Source organism: Pristiophorus japonicus, chromosome 10 (assembly GCF_044704955.1).
Source record: "Pristiophorus japonicus isolate sPriJap1 chromosome 10, sPriJap1.hap1, whole genome shotgun sequence".
In the NCBI taxonomy this organism is placed as follows: Eukaryota; Metazoa; Chordata; class Chondrichthyes; family Pristiophoridae; genus Pristiophorus; species Pristiophorus japonicus.
In genome coordinates, this window is record NC_091986.1 from 22342899 (window position 1) to 22368251 (window position 25353).

General features: G+C 42.3%; 1 protein-coding gene across 1 annotated transcript in view; it reads right to left on the reverse strand.

Annotated features, from left to right (window-relative positions):
• Positions 1–25353, reverse strand: part of LOC139274582 (NEDD4 family-interacting protein 2-like) — a 75719-nt gene that overhangs the window by 6586 nt on the left and 43780 nt on the right. Inside the window, exons 5-6 of the mRNA XM_070891264.1 lie at positions 21250–21374; positions 14840–14906 (exon numbers count right to left, since the gene is read on the reverse strand). Of these exons, the coding sequence (XP_070747365.1) occupies positions 14840–14906; positions 21250–21374 (192 nt within the window). The remainder of the gene's footprint in view (positions 1–14839; positions 14907–21249; positions 21375–25353) is intronic.

The window sequence follows — 25353 nt, forward strand, 5'->3', positions numbered from 1 at the left end:
ACCAGGGAGGGTGTTGGCCAGGCCAGCGGCCTGGCACCCAAGAATGGGTGCCGGTCTGCATGTTGGCGATTTGGCCAAACCAGCAGCCGCCATTGTCGGGCTGACTGAAAACTTCGCCGACACAAAAAAAGATGGCGGCACCTCCCGTTTAAGGGCAGCTGGGGCAGCACAGCTTCTCGCATCGAGAAGCTGTCAGTTGCATCGCCCCGCGCAGAACTCACTCCTGCAGGGCACAAAGGAGTCAGTGCGAGGCGATAAGGGGACGCGATATAATTGGCGTGCAAGCGCCACGCCTGTGCGCTAATCGCGGGGCATGGCACAAATCACTTTTCACTGGCAGAGACCCAGGGGTAAACCCATGCGGGTCGATGTGGCCACCGTCCCACGCGCTAACGCGTTAACACTCCGGTAGCACCAGCCGATTAACGCTAACTGGCCCGGCACAAAGGGGCAATTTTGGCCCCAATGTTTCCACTTGTGGGAGAATCTAAAACTAGGGCTAATACAAAATAGTTATTAATAAATCGAATAGGGAAATAAGGAGAAATTTCTATACTCAAAGAGTAGTTAGAATGTGGAACTCGCTACCACAGGAAGTGATTGAGCCAATTAGCTTAGATGCATTTAAAAGGAAACCAGACGAGTACAAGAGAAAAAAAGGAATAGAAAGATATGCTGAAATGTGTTGGATGGAATTGGCGGGGGGGGGGGGGGTGGGGGGGGGAAAAGAGACTTGTGTGGAGGATAAACACCAGCAGATGAGTTGGGCCAAATGGCCTGTTTCTGTACTGTATATTCTACGTAATTTTATATAATATTTTCGATTCAAAGTCCACCTACATTTTTTAAATATTGGCACCTAAAGGAAAATACTGTCAAATATGTTGCCTCAGAGAAGCACTGCTTCAGATCTCGTTCTCTTCAGTTGTTCTGAAATATATGTTAGGGGAAGGATTGCACAATTTCCTGGAACAGCACCATTCATTCAGTGGGACTGGTACTCTGGATCAACTCAAAAGCCAATCGGAAGTTGTTGGACTTCAGAATGCGGTGTATTGGCTGAGTACATGGGAGTTCAGTACCTAGCTGACCGTGTGTTTTTCTTAGACATCAAAACTTTTCTGTGGTACCATCCTGAATTTTTATATGCATTGATTGGGGCCTCCTTAACATACCCATTGGTATAAAATCTTTTCGCCATTCATTTTGTTGATGACATGACAAATATTTTGGGTCCTGTTTTCATTAGTTAGCTGGTGATAGGCTGTAGCAGAGTGTATCTGTGAATGCTGCATCAAATCTTAGTTGTGTGCGTTGGTAGAAACCTCTTGAAGAAAAAGTGTATTTTGTTTTTTTTTATAAAAAAGGGATTGCCGGTAGTGATTTCCCAGAGATTAAACAACATTTGCTACATAATGTACATAATAAGATTCTCAGTACAGCTGTGCAGTAGGCTTGAATAAGGTTGTTTCTGAATAAGCTTGCAGCGGGGGGAGATCGGAGGCCTCGTGGAGGTGGGGCGGAGGAGAGAAAGAGATCGGAGGCATCGTGGGGGTGGGGGTGGGGGAAAGAGATCGGAGGCCTGGTGGGGGTGGGGGACGTGATCGGAGGCCTGGTGGGGGGTGGTGGGGGAGGAGCGGAGGCCTGGCGGGGTGCAGAGGCCTGGCGGGGGTTGGGGGGTGGGGGGGAGCTGTTGGTCCTGGGGTTTGGGATAACTGGGATGAAGGTGCTGGGGTTCTGCACCAACAAGAGGGGGTGGGTGAGGAGTGGAGGGGTACCTCACGTCTGGCAGAATTGTGGAGGGTGAATCAGAGGTAGAACTGGGGATTTCACTCAATGGTGAAGTCCAAGGGTCAATCAGCAGGGGGTAGTTGGAGAGAGGGGAGGGTGAGCGAGAGGGGAGGGTGAGGAGGGTGAGGGGAGGGAGCGGGAGGGGAGGGGGGAGTGGGAGAGGGAAGCGGGGGGGGGGGAGAGCAGGAGAGGGGCGGGGGAGAGAGAGAGGGAGGGAACTTGCATTTATATTGAGCATTTCATGTCCTCAGGATGCCTAAAAGTGCTTTACAGCCAATTTGCACACAGCAAAGTTCCACAAACAGCAATGAGTTCATGACCAGATAATCTGTCTTGGAAGCATAAATATTGGCCAGGACACTGGGGAGAACTCCGCTGTTCTTTGAATAGTGCAGTGGGATCTTTTACGTCCACCCGATAGGGCAGACAGGGCCTCGGTTTAATATCTCATTCGAAAGATGGAAGAAAGAAAGTAGGGCTACCTCTTTTGGAGTAACGAGAAAATGTTCGGCCCTTTACTCTCCCCAGCAGGTTCTTTCCAGAAATGTGTTAATTTGTACTTTCTTAATGAATGCAAATAAAGATTCTATATCCCTTGAAATTACTTTTGTTGAATCTTTTGATAATCGCCCCGGTGCAAGCAAGTGATTCTGCACCAGTTGGTCTGGTCAGTTAAGAACATAATAGGAGCAGGAGTAGGCCATACGGTCCCTCGAGCCTGCTCCGCCAGGTATTATTGTGGTGGAGTATGAATTTAGCTTGAAGAACATCAATAGATTGGATGGCTCCCCTATCAATGAGCTGTGGAAGCAATTCAATGTCCTTACTATGCTAAGATTTGAAACCCACACCCAGGACTGCAAATGTTGGTTTTGCACCATTATAGATAATGCCACACCAAGTGCCCTTTCTCCATCTATTTTCAAGAAACGTTGCTTTTTCTTCCCTCTCCCATCCCTATTTGTTTAACACAAAATGTAGCCAAGCCAACAAAGGGCAGGCAGGTGATAGACTTCCAATTTTCTACAAATACTGCTCCGGAATCGGCTGCTAGGAGGCATTCATTGGATGATTTTCCTTCCCGAATGGGAAAGTTCACCCCACCCCTATCCATGACTAGGATGAGATTGGATTCAATATAGGAAAGCATTTGAAAGTTCTGTGATAAAAAGTTCATGAACATATGATACTGACATAACATTAAAATTCCAAGCCCCACATCAGGATTGAGTATATAATCCAGCTGAGGGAGTGCTGCATTGCCAGAGCTGCCAACTTTCTGGGATATTTGTGGGATCTTGCTGTATGTGAAATAGCAGCCATGTTTGCCTGCAAGGCAGTTACTGTACTTCACATTAAATATTTGTGTGTGAAATTTTTGAGGCATTTCTGAAATAAGAGACGTGATAAGACAACTTCCATATTTCATGTGGTTTAAGTGGAAAACAGGCAGTATTTGGCAAAGTAAAAGATTAAATTCAAATTCTTAAAAGTTCAATTTGTAATGTTCAAATGTTAGTGAATCTACAATTGCAACCTAATTATGTCTTTGGTTACCATCATGTAGTTTTATTGTTTTTAAACACCATGGCCCCAAGTTTCCACATGCGGCAAAACAGTTGCCCCTCCGAGCTGGGCGCCCGTTTTTCGTGCCGAAAACGGCGCCTGAAAAAAAACGCGCTATTCTCGAGCGCTTTGCAGCTCGATGTCAGCTTGGTGCGGCGCCCAGGGGGCGGAGCCTACCACTCGCGCCGATTTTGTAAGTAGGAGGGGGCGGGTACCATTTAAATGAGTTTTTTCGTGCCGGCAACCCTGTGCGTGCGCGTTGGAGCGTTCGCGCACGCGTAGTGTGAAGGAAACATTGGCACTCGGCCATTTTTGTAGTTCTTTGCAGCTGTTCATTTTTTATCATTTTTTAATAAAAGCACATTGCCCTTCCATGATCAGCACTGAGGCTTCTTGCAGCAGTGAGAAGGCTGCAGGAAGCCTCAGAAGTTGAGGCAGCCGTTTCCCGACGGGCCCGACCGACGGCAAGGGGGCCTCCATCCCCCTGCCATTGGGAACGGCTGCCTCAACTTGTGAGGCTTCCTGCAGCATTCTCCCTGCCTGAAGCACTTTCACACAGGAAGGAACATGCTTTATTTAATCTTTTCTTTGCTTATAAATTTTTATTCAGGTTGGAATTATTTGTTTAATATTTGTATAAGTATAACTAAGGATTTATTGTAGAATTTAATGACTTCCCTTCCCCCCCCCCCACCTCGTTCCGGACGCCTAATTTGTAACCTGCGCCTGATTTTTTAATGTGCAGACAAGGTTTTTTCAGGCCTACAAAAATCTTCACTTGCTCCATTCTAAGTTAGTTTGGAGTACGTTTTCACTGTGGAAACTTTCAAATCAGGCGTCAGTGGCCGGACACGCCCCCTTTTGAAAAAAAAATTCTGTTCAAAAGTGAAACTGTTCGAAATGACTAGAACTGCAGAAAACTTAAATGTGGAGAACTGCGATTTCTAAGATACTCCGTTCTCCACCAGTTGCTCCTAAAAATCAGGAGCAAATCATGTGGAAACTTGGGCCCCATAAAACTAGATCAAAAGATGGTTGGTTCCAAATTCCAACAACTAAATAGCCAATTGCTTTGGTAAATCAGTCACTGAAGAGGAAATGCTTCCTCACATAACGCAAAGCTCAAGGTCGATGGGATAAAAATTACTCTCAACCAATCAGGAGCAACATCAAGAGTGGCGAAGTCTTTATTTCATACTGTCCTACCATCTCAGCTTTGTAGGGGCGTTATCTACCCATAGCGGGTTGAGTTAAAGGTAATAAATCGATAAAAAATATTTTAAATTGCTTAGCACATATACAGCAAGGCGGCATGTCTTCCAGAATAACACTCAAAATAAATCAAAGACCATGTTTAGTGGAATTTTTTTTTTAGTGAAGATGTCCCAGTTGCAGATAGATTAACACCCATATCAGATTTTTTTTTAATTTAAAAACATAGGAAACATAACAAGTAATGAGAATTTATTTCACATTCTTGACTGCTATCTAACAACCCGTAATCATGATTGAATTATTAAGCCTAGCCAATTATGAAATAAATTTATGTAAGGTTTTCAAAATAAACAATACATCAAGATCTAGAGTACCTACAAGGCTCCCAAAAATATTTTGGGAAGTTTTGCTGTTATTTTTTTCTTTCCATATTAAATCCTTCAGCATAATACGCATCCACTGTAGTAATTGCACCACAATACCTATGGTTTTGTAACTCCCAAACCCAGTGTTTAAACCAAATTGTCTTCATTTGAGACATGGAATGACAACTTCGACCCAGACGAAAGCCCCGTGAGGTTCTGTGGGCTGTGGAGAAGCTTTGACCCTAACTGAGCAGTGTTGCATGCACATACACCAACTATGGAGATACCAAACAATCACATGGATCAATGATTTTAAAGAATAAAAGTGGCAATAATAAACATATGAGGCTGGAAAAAAAAATCCACCTTAAGAAAGGATGGCCATCAGTAGCAGTCTGGCCACAAAGATACTGGCTACATTTTTTTTAAAGCAATACTGTCTGCAGACAGGCTGATATCCAAAGAAATCTACAGCAAGGTTGGGTTCACAATTTTCTTAAGGATTCCTCCTTTGACCACCTACTTCTACAAAGCCAAATTCATTTTATCTCTAGAAATATTCATATTTAAATGAGAAAATTATAATCTAAATAATAGAAAAATGAAAAAAATAATCAGACACCAATTCCATTAGCCTGCTTCCAAGCCTTCACATGACCAAATCCAGCTACTTACTCAGGCGGCAGACTTGTAGACCCAAGTTCTCGATTCTGCCGCTAGACTAAAGAAGATAAATTTAGCAGTGTAAACACTAGGAACTAGCTCATAGACGCTGGTCCCTTATAATTCAAGCTAAAAACACTGCTGGTTTAAAAGCAGCTTATAAGAACAAGCTGCTAGGAACAAGAGCAGCCCAAAGTGATTAACTCACTAATTTTTATTTTCAGTTTGTGGGACATCGGTTGTATATGCTGGCCTTATCTTTGTGATTTCTTAAATAATGATCACTTAGACAACTATAAATGGCATGAATTACCAAAGTCAGCTTTTCAGAAGCCCATATTTGTGGTCGTGTCATAACCTTATTTCATAGATTATTCCTGTAATTATGTTATTTTAAGAACTTAATACAAAATGTGATTCAAATGCAGTACGTGCATAACTCATACTGCAAACAGATTGATGTTGTACTTTCCGGAGTTTGAATAAACTCTCAAACTCAGAGCAAGTAGTCTTTTACCTTTCTTTTCCTGAATCTTACCTTAATTGCCCACATTTTACCAAGGCCAGGAATGAAGTTTTGATTTGACTAAAACAGGGAAGTGATGACAAGCCAATTAACGCCAATCATCACCTTGAAATAATATGTTTTAATTTTAGTTTCCCAGCTTTCTATTGGCAAGGAAAACATTTCAAATAAAATAGTATGAAGAATACATTACACAATTTTAGTAAGGATTTAGATAATGACTATTAGTTTTCTAAATTTTGAAGTTTTCTAAATTCTATGTGCAGCAGCTGTCAGCTTCAAACAGTATTCTATTTCTATTCATCTTCATTTACATTTGTTTCCTCACTTTATTTAAGAAGACCTTTCACCAGGTTTGTAAAATGGGCTCTGCAATGTCGAGATCAGTAATGCAATTGAAGCACAAGTCATTGCATGCTTCTAGAAACTTAGCTAAAAAAATCCTTTGGCAACCAATGTGAGTGTAATTAAATCGTAATTCATTTATAAAAGAAACAAGTTATGGTTTTGCTATACAAAATCCAGAGGAAATCTTCCCCATAGTATTAAACATTTTTCTGGAATCTTGAAATCTGTACTAAATGGTAACAATGCCTCTTTAAAACAAAGCTTCAACATTTGCTTCATGCATTTAACTTCCTTCATTTTTCCTTTTTCTGCCCAATCTCTTGCTTGATTTTAGTTTATTTCACTCCCCAACATACTCAATTTCTTCATGCAGTGTGTGTAAGCTGCAGGTCAAATCCAGCCCACTACCTGACTCTATTCAGCTTAAGCAGCTCCAGCTTTTGGTTCCCCATGACCATCAGAAACATCTGATCAGGAATGGGTTTGCAATAGGCTTCACCAGCAGGAGGTCAATGGAGCGGTATTCAACTTCTGCTCTCAGCGCGTTCCTCTCCTCCTCCAGTCAGGACCTGCAGTATCGTGGATTCCTGAGGCAGGTCCCAACTGAGGTGAACAGTACTGTTGGGAGTGGAAGCTGTATGTCAATCCAGTGTACTCCTGCTGGCAACGTCTGTTAGTGCTCCATAAATTTTTTTAAACTTCCCACGAACCCACCGGCAGATCAACTGTTTTTTCAGCAGTGAGGATTTTTCCTGAATAGTGTTCACCTTTCTTCATAGAATCAAACAGCACATTCAGTCCACTGTGTCACTGCTAGCCAAGTAGTCCCACACCCCTACTCTTTTCCCATAGCCATGCACATTTTTCTTTTCAAGTTTGTATCCAGTTCCCTTTTGAAAGTTACTTTCGAATCTGCTTCCACCACCCTTTCAGGCAGTACATTCCAGATCACAGCAACTCGCTGCATAATAAAAATTCTCATCTCCCCTCTGGCCAATTACCTTAAATCTGTGTCCTCTGGTTACCAACCCTCCTGCCAGTGGAAACAGTTTCGCCTTATTTACTCTTATTACAAACTTTCATCATTTTGAACTCCTCTGTTAAATCTCTCCTTAACCTTCTCCTCTCTAAAGAGAACAATCCCAGCTTGGGTAGTCTCTCTGGAGTAAATCTTCTCCTCACCCTCACCAAGGCCTTGACATGCTTCCTAAAGTGTGGTGCCCAGAATTGGACACAATATCCCAACTGAGGCCTCACCAGTGTCTTAGAGGTTTAGCATAACTTGTTTGCTTTTGTATTCTATTCCTCTATCAATAAAGCCAAAGATCCCGTATCATTTTTAACAGCATTCTTAACTTGTGCTGCCACCTAAGATTTGTGTACATACACCGCCAAGTTTCTCTGTTCCTGCACCTCCTTTAATATTGTACCATTTAGTTCATATTGCCTCTCTTCATTCTTCCTACCAACTGAGATTTATAAAGGTTTAGCATAAATTCCTTGCTTTTGTACTGTTTGGGCCCAAAATTGGTCGACCTACCACCCATTACCATCGCCTACCGCCCAAAAATTCAATTTTGGTGAAAAAACACTTACATACCACCCGGCGGAAAATTCATCAGTGATATACCGCCGGGTGGTATGCACACTGCCCGCCCATGTAGACCGCCAACATACCGCCCAAAAGTGCAAACTTCATGACATACCACCGGAAATGCATACCGTCCTGGAGAAGGTGCTTTTAAGTGGATCTTAAGTGGGTGGTATGTACACAGAGCTGACAGGTTTGTTTGATCTTTATAGTTCTCCACAGTTCGATGTATTTTTAAATGGACTGTAGTATTTTCTAGTTAGGCAATAATATAAATGGTCTAATAAAGCCTTATTTAGTGCTTTATTAATGAAGTATAATGAAAATGTCATTAGCCTATCCCACACCCCAGTCTCTCTCTTCCCTGCCACCCCCCCACAGCAATCTCACCCCTCCCCCTCCACAATGATCTCTCCCTACCCCATACACAGCGATCTCAGGCCATCCCACAGCAATCTCTCTTTCCTCTCACCACCCCCCCACCTCCACAGCGCTCTCAGGCCAGCAGTCTCTCTGGCCTCGCATCGGTGCCTCTGGGGGGGCGGAGCTTCATAGCAGCATGCAGTGCGCACAATTCGAGAGCCGAAGATTCCTGAGTCAAAAAGCCTCCTCCGCCGCACACCGCCGGCTGCACTCCACTCGGCTTACCGCCGGAGAAAAATGCGATGAAATTCCCGCCCGCTCAGCCCCAGCGGTACCGGACGGTAAAAAAAATGACGGACCGCCCAGGGACTGCCGAAAAACAGGCGGACCATGTGTTTAACCAATTTCGGCCCCGATGCCTCTATTTATAAAACCAAGAATGCCATATGCTTTTTTAACAGCCTTCTCAACTTTTCCTGCTACCTTCAAAGATTTGTGTATGTGACCCCCAGGTGCCTTTGTTCTTGCACCTCCTTACATCAACAGAAGTGTTCAGAAACAAATCATGAACAAAGAACAAAAGGGTTCTTTTTAAAAATTACACAATCCCTCAGATTACCCAAGGTAGAACGGAAATAACCAAAGTACAGTTGTTTAATGGAGTTTCTTTATACACTGACAATTCAATCCAAAGTGCTGTCACATAAATAAAAAATACAACAGATGTTGGGAATCTGAAATAAGAACAGAAAATGCAAACTGGTTAAATGTCAGCATCTGATATGCCAACTTGTTTATTTCTCTTTTCAGATGCCAACATACCAGCTATGTATTTCCAGCATTGTGTGTTTTTATTTTTGCACTCTCATACCATTGCCCAGCCAGTTGATAAGTGGATAGTCTAATGGTCAAAAGGCATTTGTCAAATAGAACGTGAATAAGTGGCAATACAAATGTTAAGACTCAGAAACACAGTGGCTGGGCTATGCAGTAGTGGAGAATGTTGAGGGGAAAAAACAAGCTGCTACCCTGACACATGCTTAATCCTTTTATACAATGGGGGAGAGGCTAACACATGGATTGGTGCTACCAGGTTTCAATGAGTCGTGGCATCGTCCACTATATGAATACCTCAAAACACTGATTCAGCCTGACTCAGCTCTAGTGTGGAGGATCACAAATGTTGAAGAATAAGCACTTACTGCCCAGGAAATCTCAACTGCATGTTGCAGCTTTGTTGGTATATATAAACACTTCTTGTTGCAACTAACTTATTGTCTTTCGTGTTTCCTACTTAAAACAGGGCAGCAAGAATTTCAGAAGAGTGCAGCAATCTGAAAACATTGTTTTTCATTTAATTAATTATAATTTTATTCAGAGTTCCAGCATCTGGAGATTTGTTCGGTGCTAATGGGGCAGAGACATTTTGCCCAGGGGAGGAAGGGGCTACCGCCTCCTGGGAAATTGCCGGGGTGTTTGTGAAGGCGCTGCCACAGCAGCAGCATGCCCAGCGGTTAGCGCCCCGGGCCGCCGCGCAACCGTCGATCTCTCACCGCCCTACGCCGACGCCTTACTGCCCCACGGGCCACGAGGCTGGCGCAAGTGGATATCAATGCCAGCTTCGAGGGTCGCGAAGCTGGCCAACATCCGCTCTCGGGGCGCTAGTTAAAGGGGAGGGTCGCCATCTTTTTTGGATTGCCGAATCTCGGGTCAGCTCCACGATGGCGGTCCTAGCATGGGACGCGCCGCCTTCGTGCAGCCCAGCACTCCGTTTTGGGTGCAGGCCCGGTCCAACGCTGCCCTGGTGGCCTAGTGGAGGCCATCAGAGCCCTTGCAGAGTGCGCAGCGGCCCTCTCCTTTAAGCGAAATGGAGGGACGTTGAAGCACGTCGGCACTATGCAGATGCATAGTAACCGCCCCCCAAAGGAAGCGGAGTGCGCAAGATTGCACTCCGCTTCCTTTGAGGGGCAGTAGGCCGAATTCAGCCGCGGGGGCAGGACTACTGCGCCGGACGCAGAAAGTCCCGGCCCCAGATGGTTACCACCCACAATCGGGGGCGCAGGGCAATTTTGCCCCCTTAAAATTTAATATGAAAAGTGATAGAAAACTCAGATTAACTCTTTACTGGGAAAAGCTCTGAAAGAACTACATTTGGTGAGTAACATTCAATACTGGCTGGGATTTGAAATAAATTATTATTTTTTTTTTTTAAAATCACATTGTACCTCTGGGACAGGAAAGACTACCAATCCAACAACAACAACTTTTATTTATATACGACCTTTAACATAGTAAAATGTCCCAAGGCGCTTCACAGCAGTGTTATAAGAAAAAAGATTAATTCAACACCGAGCCACATAAGAAATTACGGCAGATGACCAAAAGCTTGGTTAAAGAGGTAGGTTTTAAGGAGCGTCTTAAAGGAGGAATGAGAGGTAGCGAGGTGGCGAGGTTTAAGGAGGGAGTTCCAGAGCTTAGGGCCCAAGCAGCTGAAGGCACGGCCACCGAAGATTGAGCAGTTATAATCAGGGATGTGCAAGAGGGCAGAATTTGAGGAGCGCAGACATCTCGTGGGGTTGTGAGGCTGAAAGAGATTACAGAGAAAGGGAAGGGCAAGGCCATGGAGAGATTTGTAAACAAGGATGAGAACTTTGAAATCGAGGCGTTGCTTAACCGGGAGCCAATGTAGGTCAGTGAGCACAGGGGTGATGGGTGAGCGGGACATGGTGCAAGTTAGGACACGGGCTGCTGAGTTTTGGATGGCCTCAAGTTTACTTAGTGTAGAATGTGGGAGGCCAGCTAGGCGTGCGTTGGAGTAGCCAAGTCTAGAGGTAACAAAGACATGGATGAAGGTTTCAGCAGCAGAAGAGCTGAAGCAGGGATGGAGGCGGGCAATGTTACGGAGGTGGAAAAAGGCAGTTTTAGTTATGCTGCGGATATGTGGCCGGAAGCTCACTTCAGGATCAAATATGTCGCCTAGGTTGCGAACAGTCTGGTTTAGCCTCAGATAGATGCTAGGGAACGCAGTTTGAGGTGGGGACCAAAGGTAATGGCTTTGGTCTTCCTAATATTTAATTGGAGAACATTTCTGCTCATTCAGTATTGGATGTCGGACAAGCAGTCTGACAATTTAGAGACCACGGAGGGGTCGAGAGAAGTGGTGGTGAGGTACATCTTGGTGTCGTCAGCATTCATGTGGAAAATGACTCCGTGTTTTCAGATGATATCGCCAAGGGGCTGCATATAGATGAGAAATAGGAGGGGGTCAGGGATAGATCCTTGGGGGACACCAGAGGCAACGATGTGGGAGTGGGAAGAGAAGCTATTGCAGGAGATTTTCTGGCTACGATTAGATAGATAAGAATGGAACCAGGCGAGTGCACTCCCACCCAGCTGGATGATGGTGGAGAAACGTTGGTGGAGGATGGAGTGGTCAACTGTGTCAAAGGCTGCAGACGGGTCCAGGAGGAGTCACAAAGGATGTAATTTGTGACTTTGATGAGAGCCGTTTTGGTACTATGACAGGGGCGGAAACCAGATTGAAGGTATTCAAACATGGAGTTCCAGGAAAGAAGGTCACAGATTTGAGAGGCGACAACAGGTTCAAGGACTTTGGAGAGGAAAGGGAGATTGGAGATGGGGCAGTAGCTAGCAAACACAGTGGGGTTTGTTTTTTTTGAGGAGAGAGGTGATGACCGCAGATTTGAAGGAGAGGGGGCCAGTACCTGAGGAGAGAGAACAGTTAACATCGGCTAACATGAGAGCCAAAAAAGGAAGTTGGGTGGTCAGCAGTTTAATGGGAATAGGGTCAAGGGAGCAGGAAGTGGGTCTCATGGACAAGATGAGCATGGAGAGGTCAAGAGGGGAGATCGGAGAGAAACTAGAGAAAGATATGAGTTTAGGGCAGAGGGAGCCTCAAAGGAAGTTTGGCCTGGTGGGCTAGGGGAAGGAAGGGTACTCGCAGAGGCAGCTGATCGGATGGTCTCAATCTTTGAGACAAAGAAGTCCATGAGCTCCTAACACTTGTTGAAGGTGAGTGTGGTGGAGACAAGAGAGAGGGGTTTAAGAAGATGGTTAGCAGTAAAGAATAGTAGTCAGGTGTTATCTTTGCATTCCAGAATGATCCTGCAATAGTGAGCAGTTTTTGCAGACAAGAGTAGGGTCCGATAATGCTTTATGTGGTCGAGCCAGGTCTGGCGGTGAATGGCTAAACCAGTTGTCCGCCACATCCGTTCAAGTCTGCGTCCCTTGAACTTGAAGAAGCAAAGCTGAGGGCTGTACCAGGGGGAACGGCCAGGGTGAGAGAGAGTAATGGTTTTAATAGGGCCTAGGGCATCAAAGGTGGTGGTGAGGGTGCAGTTGAGCAGATCAGTGACTGCAGAAATGTCATGGTGAAAGGAGGGCCAAAGGTTGGACAGTTTGGAGTTGATAACTGTAGTTGTGAGAGTTTGGAGAGAGTTTTTTTTTCCCAGGGGCGGATGCAGAAGGAAGTAGGGTTGGATTGGGGAAGGGGGATGTGGATGGAGAGCGATACAAGGAAATGGTCAGAGATGGCTTTATCTGTAATTGACACGGTAGGAATAGCGACGCTACAAGAGATGGCAAGGTCAAGGGGGTGGCCGTGAATATGGGTTGAGGAATTCACATGGAGGGAGAGATTAAGAGAGGAGAGGAGGGTAGTGAACTCAGAAGAGAGAGCGCATGATGAATTGAGATGGAGGTTGAAGTCACCGAGGATGAGGAGTCGCTCGGTGCAGAGGCTCAGGGAGGAAAGCAGTGACAATATATCGGTGATAACATTTTTATCATACTTGAGTGGGCTGTAGAGAATGAGAATTTTAAATGAGAAGTGAAAGGGATGGAATAAGGTGCGATGTTCAAAGGAGGAGAACGTGCTGGAGGAGCAGCTACATTCCAGTTGGGAGACCAAAATGTGACCTAAAATGGAAAACTACCACTAGAGTTAAGGCCTGTGAAGCAGGCACTTTTAAAAAATGTTGTCAATAAATGCCCAGCATTAATTAATTACTTGGAATAAATTATTGCTTCAAATCATTCTACAATATATGTGTACTCACTAATCTTCAATTATACGGTCTTTATATTCAGAACAAAAATCAAGAAATTCTCTCCCTGTGGATGATGGGGAGGGACTATATAAAATTTCCATCAATATTCAAGCATAAATACTTATGCAATTACATACCTATGCAATTACATACCTGTTACACACAATGACATAAAAAAGGGGAGTCTTTTGATTTCTTTTTTAAATCCAATCTGAGAAAATACATGATGGATAGTATTGCCCTGTACATTTCATGATTTACTGCAGAAGGATCTCTTTTACAAGGTCATTTTGCATGGCTCGTCTCCTGCCATGGAACCTATGTAGACAAATTGCCAGTCTTCGATACGACTAACACTGCAGGGCCAATTCTGCAACTTGCACTTTCATCTCAGAAATGGCGCCTTTGGTTTAATGCCCACCTTGAATTCTCTGGAGAATTCTAAATTTTCTTCACTGAATTGCAAGTTGATACACAAACTCACTGCTATTTACCTCAATCTCCTTTGCTTAGTATTACCTTCTGACCAAAAATTAAAAAAGGTATGTCGATGTACCAGTTAACCTTTTAGAATTTAGTTACATGTACAGGATGCAAAATTGGATGAAATACACTACCCTCTGCTTCTAGGTTCCATCAAAAATGTGATAACATAAATTACCACAGAACTGAAGATATAAAATTAATAACTGACTACAATTTTTAGACTAGTGAAAACTGCAATTTGTTGTCAAATAGCATAACTTGATGGTAATAGGCTGGTAATACCAGAAGGCCGGGAAACAATTCCCACAGGTCAGGTGGCCAGATAACAATGGATAAACAGTTAAAAAAAATTACAAAGCTGCTTATTACACAAATTGCAACTGGAACATTTTGAATTCTATTTTCCATTTTGGCAGGGAAAAAGGGAAAGAGAAAAGAAGTAAAAACATTCCAGTGGAACATTGGGTTTTGTATTTGGAATTTATTGAACACAACTATTACAGAGACAATAAAACACACCATAATCTGCAGCAACAAAAAATAGAACTCTGATTTCTGAAATCAGAGTATTTTTTCATATAAAAACACAAAAGTTCCCATCCTTACAAGAATTCAGATCAAAGTATACAAAAATAACCATGCAGCATATTTTCAACTTATGCATTTGAACCAAGTGGAAAATCACTTGCAGAAAATATACCAAGCAGTTGAGTGAAATTATAAAGTGTGCAGTTAAGAAAAAAAATGCCATTGCATAAATTATGCATCATGTAATTTATGGAAAGTACATACAACCTTTTAGAAAACACTTTCATTACTTCTGAGCAAATAGATTGTGAAAAAAAGATCAACTCACCAAGAACAAGGAATATCCACCATAGCCAATACTGCCCGTTGAAATAGCCATTGAAATAATCAGAAAACTAGAGAGAAAAATACAAAGTTACAAAATAATCACAGTTGTACAACATTGAAGTTTATTCTATCCTTTTTTAATAAGTTACAGCATATTGTGTGAAATAGACATGGTGCTGCGATTTTGAATGATCATATTTTTATTTGTGAAGGCATTCAATGAAGTGGTTTGGTGGTGCGTTGGATGGTAGGTCTGTGCATGGGTTTTCTCAATTTCATTTGGCTTTACCATTTGGGGAAAAAAATGCTTGGCACTTTTTGCTATCTTAGGAAAAGATGTTGTAAATTCAAGTTCAGACAGGCTTTGAATTGGCAATCAGCATGAAAGGAAAACAGACAATGGTCTGAAACAGAATTTCACTGCTTTGGATAAACATTCAATATAAAGGTACTTAAAACCTATACAAAGCCAATATCCTGTATCTGTAAACAGAGTAGAGTTAAAACATGATCCTATGATATTCCAGCAAGAGTTTTATATTTGACATTAAGCCTCCCATTAAATACAAGACAAATTAAATTTTAAAGTCTGTTTGAGATGTCTGCACTCCTCTAATTCTGCCCTCTTGAGCATCCCTGATTATAATCGCTCAACCATTGGTGGCCGTGCCTTCTGTGTCCTAGGCCCCAAGCTCTGGGCTCCCTGCCTAAACCTCTCCGCTTTTTTTTTCTTTTTCAAATCGCTCCTTAAAACCTATTTCTTTGACCAAGCTTTTGGTCACCTGCGCTAATTTTTATGCGGCTCGGTGTCAAATTTCAAAAATCTCATAATACTCCTGTGAAGCGCCTTGGGACGTTTCACTATGTTATAGGTGCTATATAAATATAAGTTGATGTTGTTGTTTACTTTGTCAGTACTTTTTCCCTGAATTCTAAACCAGAGGACACTAGCTACAACGAATGTACTCCAATGAAGATCTAAAAACAATCCACTCAGGTAAAACTTGGTTTATGGATGCAAACTTTACATGGTCCCACGCTGCTGGAAGGGCCTTGCATGCAGCCCAACACATTTTGTAAAATTGCAGGCGTGCTACCCTCAGCTTTCTGTCCAATGACTTCATTGCACAGAAAATCATGAACAGTGTACCCACGATGTTCTAATGAGTTGGCTGTGTGCCAAGCACCGCTGCCTGCATGGGATTTGGAAAATTTACCCTATAGTGTTATCAAAAGATTACCAATCCATAATTAGGGTCTACACACTTTATTCTCTATAATCTGTTACTCCTTTTGTTTTGTTATTGAATAAGCAGTCAGTTTTCTTGCTTTACCTTGTTATCACTGCTTACACAATGCCACCATACAGCCACTAACAAAATCAAATCTCTGACACAAGAATACAGCATCCCACTGTTCGAGATATTAACATCACATCCATATTAGTTTAATCGTATCAGAGTGGGATGTTACGATGACCTCCTGAAAGAAGAGCTTTTGACCTTAAGCGCCCCTGCTGCTAATCACTGCCAAGGATACCAGTCCCATAAAGGCCTCAAACTCATTAAAGTCTTTTACTTTTCAAACTAGACACTCCAGCATTCAGTTCCCAGCAGAGTTCAACGTGGCTAAATGAACCTGAAAGCAGAATTTCAACTCTTCCTGTTAATGGCTATGCTATGATGGTTTGACTCTGCATGATGTGAGAAATCTCAAAAGGCAGCTGGAGGACAGGACTGTGATACTATAGGGGACAGGTACTGCTCCTTCCTAGAAGCCAGACTGCATGCATCAATGATCAAAAGAAGAAAAGGTTAATCAGACACCCCACTGTGGTTGCACTTCAACACAAGTCAAAATGTCTTGTAAGGTTTTTGTTGTGCATTTATATACATTTTCTGCTGTGGAGCCTTCAAATTCCTTTACCCCTTACTTTTCTCTCCTATACAACCATTATAAAGGGCATTATCCTCCTGAATTTAAATGGAGCAACAAAAGCTTGTCAGACTGTTTATAGTACGACTACATTGTTATTTTGTTACAGAAGCTGCCCTTTGAGGCCTATAACATTAAAATCTCATTAAACTAAATGAGAAAATGAACAATTTCAGAAATAAAGCAACTGTAGCTACCGGTGAGCCCCAAATGGTCAAATTGAGTACAATCTAAAATGCCTAAATCCATGGTCTATTGAAAACACTGAAAATTAATTTCTATTCTACCATAGCAACATAAAATACAAGCAGCCTTCTTGACATTTCATCATTTCAATTATACAAATGAGTAATTCACTTTCTAGCTGGCATAACCTCTTGAACACATTTTACTTGGCATTTTGTTTAAGATCAGTTAAGTACTTTCTTTTAAGATGTTCTATCTCTTCCCCAGTAGCAATCTATAACACGAATGTGCAACATATCTTTATGATGAAAACATTTCAATAGTAGCTGGAATTGAACTGGGATCGTATTACATTCTGGGGAAACCACAAAAATGAACATCCCTCCTTTAAAACAGGTTAGATAGTATCGCCATTGCTCCAGATGGTGTTGTGCTCCTGAGTGATGTATAAGGTCTGTAAATGCGCCAGAGCGCCAATCGTTTTAACCAATACTATACTGGAAAAGGGAGTAAGATGTACACACTCCTAGCAAGACTCGAGGGAGCAGCTGGCTTGTAGTGCGTGTATGAAAGATGTCCTCTTTGAAGGATGAAAACACTACAAGGTAGGGAATCTTTTTCTCATTCAACATCCTATGAAAACTGCTGGAAACTGAATCAATGGTATTTAGCAGAAAATAGAGGGAGATCCTGGCCAAAAGCAGCAACAACAGGTACAAACATACAATAAAAGACAGACAGAAAAAGAGCAGCTGGTCCATTGAGTCTGTCCCATTCAGCTACATTGCAACTAAGCAACATGACTACAGCATGTCTCACACCACGCGATGGGACCAGAACTGGTCACAGCATTCCAAACGAGACCTAACCAAAGTCTTTTACAGAAAGACAACAGTGCTCTTTGTTTTGTATTGGATTATCCTAGCTAGACATCCTAATATCCTATTTGTTTTCACTCTCGGCACTGATTGTGGACCTTTAGAGACACAAGTCAAAACTTTAGTGCATGGTAAAGGTGCCCCAGTAGTAATTTTACAGATACTGTTAATTAACATTTTGTTAAGGATACCCAGCGAGCAGCCATAGAATGGATTTTACAGAGTGAGTGGGCTTCCTACTGGAGAGTTAATAACAGTAGAGACTATATTCAACTAGCCACTTGACAAGTCTCTGCTTGAAGACTAATTTTCTTACAATTTTCAGAACATAATTGGTAGAGTCTATAAAAGTGCCAAATGCTCTTATGACCATGTACATGGTGGAAATGGCATTTCTGCTTCAATGCATGAGGGAGTGGATAAAAATGAAGGATCACTATTGGTTGCTGCAAGTTAAAATGGGACACCATCAGATCCCAGATCAAATAAGACTGATTATCAACACTTGCATCTCACTGATCTGGTGAACTGCAACAAACAATATTTGAATTCACAAGTGACAAAATACTTGAAAAGAGGATGCATCAAATTTATACTGAACTAAAGCAAGGTCTGAATTAGAGACAAGCAATGGCCTTTAGGGACTTAATTTCCAGATGATCTTCACAAAGAATGGATTTTAGACTCAGGTTAACAAAATATTGTAAATATCCAATAATATAAGGTATAACACAAAAGAAATAACTAATATCCTGAGATGAAAACCAATGAACAAACTTCTGCTAAGTATTGCAAGTTCAGCTCATGGATACTTTGCAAGAGGCAAAGTATGTATAACACCTGATGATAGACCTTTGTCTAGTAATCAACCCCTCCCAACAGTCAAGTGGATGCTGGCTTGGCAGAGATGTAAAATACAATTTGAAAGTTTTAGAAAGGTGCTCTTTGTTGTGGGGAGGTCAGATTGGGACAGACGCTGTTCAACATCAAAATATCCAAGATGAGAATAGGACCTATGAGTTAAGAGAGGGGATCTGTATTGTGGGGAAGTATGATCAGGTAGGCATTATCCAAGAACCATCATTTGCAACACCAGTATGCGGTTACAAAGAATCACCGTTGCTTCCTCTGTTCTGATTTTCTCTAGCAAGCTGCAAACAGAAAATTGCCTCCAGACTGATGTCCCAGGTTTCAGAGCAGAAGCGACAGACTGCCCAGTGATTCAAAATGATCGATTATCAAGTAATCCCATACCCGTACGATTTATTAGACCATCTTATTATGAATTTGAGAATCCCCCTTCATCACCAAAATAGAAAGCCCCACAGTAAGAGATAAAAAATCTCCATGAGAACTAGCCATAGGTTACAGGATTCCAAACAGGGCCAACATTTCAATCCCAGCTCAGGATCACCTCGATACAGGAGCCCACATGGTAGTGTGGTACTCACTTTCTCGGCTTAGACATGAAGAATGGTCACTTTGGCAAAGTACCGGAGACCCATGCAACCACACCTCAGCACGAGTCAGTGCTTTCATAAATGTAGAGAAGGAAATGAGGGGAAAAAAAAACAAACACAAAGGTTATAATAGACAACAAAGGTATGGCAAGATGAGCAGTAGAAAAGGGAGCTTGAAGGGAATGGTGGAATGTTCAATCATAGCAAAAACTTTTGAAGGATCACTGCACGTTATTCTAATGTGGGAGTGGGATACCACGTGGAGAGTGCACGTTGATATTAATAACAGAATAAAGGAAGATCAAGATTTCCCCAGAATGTGATCCGATGGCAGCTCAACTCCAGCCAGCTATGTGTGGTGGATGTCAAATGAAGCTGCATGTATGCATGCGTCTTATGTGAAAAGACTGGCTACAAAAGTGCTCATCTGAATACAGTACCTCTAGTTTTAATAAAGTGGGCAAGACTACCCACAAGGCAGCACCTACTTTAAATAACAAGGAGAAACAAGAGTAGAAGACCAGTAAGATAATGTAGTGATTATATTACTGGACTAGTAATCCAGCAACTGTACTAATAATCCAGGGAATGCGAGTGCAAATCCTACCACGACAGTTTGAGAATTTGTATTTGACTCAACAAAAAAAAACTGGAACTAAAAAGCTGGTATCAGTAAAAAGTAACCACAAAGTTAGCGCATTGTTGTAAAAACCCAACTGATTCATTAATGTTCTTTACGGAAAGAAACCTGCCGTCCTTACTCAGCATAGCCTTTAGGTGATATCAGTCTCAGACCAACGTGATTTACTCTTAAACTACCCTGTGAAATGGCCAAGCAAGACAATTTATGCGCATTATTGAAATTTAGAATCTGTCTTCAACAAACTAACATAACCCATTTGCTTTCCATTTCCTTAGTTCCTCGATTTAAATCTCTACTCCCAATGAACTATATTCTAAAAGATAGACCATTTTTATTGCAATCACTTATTGCAGTAATTATTAGTATTTAATCCAATTTATAAATTGTTGTATATTCAAGTTTATTATAGTAAATTTTCATCATCGTTATACATGCTCTGAAGTGAAAGTCTCACCAATGTTTTCCTGAACAGTGCTTATTCACATCAGGGTTCCCCCCTGCAACTTCTCCCATCATGGGGATACACTTTATAAAAGGCGAGTTAACTGACAAACTGCCACTGATATTACAGTCTAAAGAATCAGTTATTATAGACCTTAGTAACTTAGAAAAAGAGCACCACCTTCAAACAATTGATTTTTAACCTTGCACCAACAGTTCCTATACCTTCCACAACACTGCCATCCATTGCTGGAATTCTGCAACTGCCGCTACCAGATCTGGGCCTTCTGAAATTGGTGACCACTACTGCCAGAATTCTACAACTGCTCACGTTGCAGTAACATCCATCCCAGACTTTTGTGTCCATTAATACCAAAACTTATTCATTCTGCAGCCATTCGTACTAATCCACAGATGAATGTGTCTTCATCACTTTTGTTGCTTATAAACCACCTTTCATTCATTCTTTCCACCAGATCTGCCATTTTATGCAAACTTTGACCGTGGTTTTCTCACTTTTCACAGTGTATCACACACCCTGCCTTAATGCAACTGTCAGTTTCACAGTCTGGAGTTCTGACATAAAAATAAAACTTAACCTGCAATATAGCTCTATTCATGCTGAAGAGCTGGCCAATTAACATTAAACTGAAGGACAGGCAGGAAGAGGAGATAAAGTGATCATAGACAAGTGTTTGGTTTTTAGGATGCTTTGAAGAAAGGTTTCAAGGTAAACTGTTTTTGAATAAAAATTCCAAAAAGCAGGCATTCAACTTCCACCGCGAGTATATTTTTAAAGACACCAAGTTTTTTCAGCAGTACTGATCCTACATGCACTCATGAAACAAACTAATAAAATACTACTTACCCGTACAATCAGGATCCATTTTATCAGAGACAATCCAAACCCACAAATTGCACCATAACGGCCTGCTATGGTGTTGGTGAGGCAGAATGACAGACAAAAGCCAATCCAGTTAAACAGGAATGCCACTGAGGAAATAAAATAAATATTTGTAAATTTTCAACAATTAGCATAATTATAAGCCCTGTCCAGAACACTTGCTGTATTTTAAAATGTACGCAAGTTAAAATGAATGTCACTTTAAAAAAAAACTGAGCTTATCTACTCTTGAATGAAGGGCACTCACCTCCAATTATCTGCCATTAGATGCAAGGATGTGTGCTTGTGTTGATATCAGGGTGATGGCCTGTTTCCAGGTCTCTCACAAATATACACACTGATTCAGCAAGACCCCTCCATCATGTAAAGCAACACCCGTGGGACTTTTTCTTGGTTGATAATTTATATTTAATTAAAACTTTGAAGTAGCAGTTTAAGAGATGTTCATGTTTGAACTTGCATAACACAGGCATATATTATTAATTAATTTATACCTCTTTGATCAAACTTTTGGTCACCTGCGCTAATTTCTACTTATGTGGCTCGGTGTCAAATTTTTCATCTCATAATACTCTTGTGAAGCGCCTTGTTAAAGGCGCTATACAAATACTAGTTGTTGTTGTTGTAGTTAAATACAAACTGCCTTTACTCATCTCCAATGAAACCATATGAAAGTCACATTTCAGTTTAAAAATAAATATATTGCACCATGGTAATATGCTAAAAAAAAAAATCCATATTTTATTTGAACTCTATTAGATTTTTTGTTGGCCACTTTTAGTTAGTAACTAGCTCTGAAATTGCAGTTGGCGGCGTAGCCATAGAGTTGAGCGCAGCGGACTGGCCCACGGAACCCAGGGGCGCACCATGTGCGTAAGCGTACCTGTGATCACGTGGGGTGGTGCTCCAATCAGGAACATAAGAATTATTAGGAGCAGGTATAGGTCATACGGCCCCTTGAGCCTGCTCCACCATTCAATAAGATTATGGATAATCTTTGACCTCAACTCCACTTCCCCGCCCGATCCCCATATCTTTTGATTTCCCCTCGAGTCCAAAAATCTATCTCAGCCTTCAATATACTCAACGACTCAGCATCCACAGCCTTTTGGAGGAGAGAATTCCAAAGATTCACAACACTGAGTAAAAAAATTCCTCCTTATCTCAGTCTTAAATGGCTGACCCCTTATCCTGAAACTATGTCCCCTAGTTCTAGTCTCTCGAGGCAGGGGAAACAACCCCTCAGCATCTACCCGGTCAAGCCACTTCAGTATCTTGTACGTTTCAATGAAATCACCTTTCACTTTTCAAAATTCTAGAGAGTAAAGGCCCAATCTACTCAATTTCTCCTTATAGGACATCCCTCATATCCCAGGGATCAAACTAGTGAACTTTTTCCACACCAAACAGAAGGTCTCCCATTCACCACCAGTCTCTCACTCACCCCAGTCTGGATTTACATTCTTAGAATTAGAAATTAATTTGGGGGGAAATTATCAATAGACCAGAAACAATCATTGCTTAACCATCTTATTCAAGCAGAGATGTAGATTTGGATAATATTCAACTGAACCTTTGGGGGGGGTTCTAATCCCTCAGGCCAGCTCAGTATAAAGGGCAAACATATTTATAGTAATGAAAAAAGCATCAGATTAGGATTTATCATGACGGGTTTCCACTTACCCTGTATAAACAGGCTCCTGCTCCTGTTCACACCAGCCGTAAAATTTTCATGCGTAATTGCGGGGCTTGTTGGCGGGATTTCGTGCTCGAGAGTATGCAGTCATACCAACCGCAAATTCAGCCCCACTATTTCAACTCCCACAATGTTGCTTGGGGTAACAAAAAAATTTTTAACTTGTGTCTCTCTATTCCAATAAATGTCTAATTTTCTCCCACTGAGTAATGTCTCCCTCTTTCTGTTCTTCTGTTTGTCTTCCCTGTCTCCTTCTTTTTCTGTATATATAACAGATTTTTTAAAATTCATATATGGGATGTGAACATTGCTGACGAGGCCAGCATTTATTGCCCATCCCGAATTGCCCTCGAGAAGGTGGTGGTGAGCCGCATTCTTGAATCACTGCCGTTCGTGTGGTGAAGGTACTCCCACAGTGCTGTTACGGAGGGTGTTCCAGGATTTTGACCCTGCGACGATGACAGATGTTCTCTCATTGTTATCTTTGGTGTTTTCCGTTTCCAATTCTTTTGCTAAATCTCTCCTCTCAGTCACTTCACATTTCAATTTGTCTCCACTTGCTCTGTACATCTCGCTCACATTTCTTCACTGATTTACTCAGTTTGTGTATTATGTCTTTTGCAAAAGGCCAGGGCATGCAGCAAGACAGCACCAATATATCAGATCAGTAGTGGGTACTGTGGCTGATTGAGACCATCTAGGTAGCAGTACAATACACGTAGATAAGGTTCCTGCTCAGCTAACAGTACAACATGCTCTGCAGATGCTATTGGTAGAAATGATGGTCTACTATCAACATTTTCCTCAACTAAGCGGCCCATTTCAGTTTTCTTTCTTGCCATTTGACATTTCTAGATCAGCTACGCTGGTTCAAGAATTGTGCCATTAAGAAATAGCATTCTTCTAATAAAAACTGGTCTTGTTGCTTCACAACCTGTATTCCCTTGTGATAAAGTAGCTCCTGAACGAATTGATCCTCCAATTTGCTGCCTTCAATCCATCTGAACTACATAAAGATCACTTCTCTTTTACCAATATCATCCCTTCGATTCTCCCACTCCAGAGGCAAACTATAGTGCAGGCGTTCAACTTCTGGCCACAGGCTGAATCTAACTCACTTTCCAATATTAGCCAACCACAGAAAGACACCTTTTAAACAACCACTCCCCCACAGAGGCATGATAAGGGTAATACCCTTAAGTGAGAAGTATTGACTGAGAAAAACCTGCCAACAAAAGTTGTTGATCTGTCATGGCAGGAATAGGAATGTTAAAAAAGTCTGATAGCAGTGCCAACTCTCAGCAGCAGTAGTGAGATATATATATGTACCGCACTTAGTGGTGCTGTTCTCTTCCTCCACTTGGGATCTGCTTCAGGAATTTACGATGCTGCACTCAAGGAGGAGAGAACGTGAAGGAATGGGGTGGAAGAGTGTGATAAACTGAAGGATGAGAACGTTTGAGGAAACAGGCTATGAAAGTGGAGAATGAGTGAAAGAATGGGGGGGGTGGGGGGAATGTGTGAAAGAGGAATGGCTGAGGAGGAGTAGTAAATGAGAATGAGTAAACAGGAGATTGAGTAAAGGAGGAAAAAAGCAGACAGACACACACCTACATACTTTTGGCTTTTTACAGCAGATATTTTCTGAGGTTCAGTGGCCCAACCATTCCCGTTATGATCTCGCTTTTACTACCGAATATCTAGCGAGGCTCGGCGATCATAACCAAGGACCTTTACTCTGCACACTTCCTGCCATGTGATTTACCTCTATTATAAAAGCAGACTCAATATACATCCAAGACTTTTACAGGGGTGCGTGATCAGGACTGGTATGGTGCAGAAACCCCTACAGGGACCGCAGCATGAAGCCTGGGCCATTTTAACTCAAAGCTTTCATTTAAATATTGCAGTATTGTCTCACTTCTGAAACTGGCAGGACTAACAACAGGGCTGGCAGACAGGAGTGGGAAATAGGCTCGCGAGCCTTAGGATGCAGAGGACCAAAAAGAAAGGCCCTCAGCATAACCTCAGCGTTGGTTATGGGGGGAGAGCGAGAGAGGAACGAGGGGGGAAAAGAGAGAGAGAGAGAGGGGGAGAGAGAGAGAGAGAGAGAGGAGGGAGGGGGAGAGGGAGAGAGAGAGGAGGGAGGGAGGGAGAGAGAGAGAGAGAGAGAGAGAGGAGGGTGGGAGAGAGAGAGGAGGGAGAGAGAGGAGGGAGGGGAGAGAGAGGAGGGAGAGAGAGAGAGAGGGAGGAAGGAGCGAGGAGGGAGGGGGAGAGAGAAAGAGAGAGGGAGGAGCGAGGAGGGAGGGGAGGGAGGGAGGGGAGAGAGAGAGGGAGGGAGAGAGGGAGAGAGAGAGAGGAGGGGAGGGAGA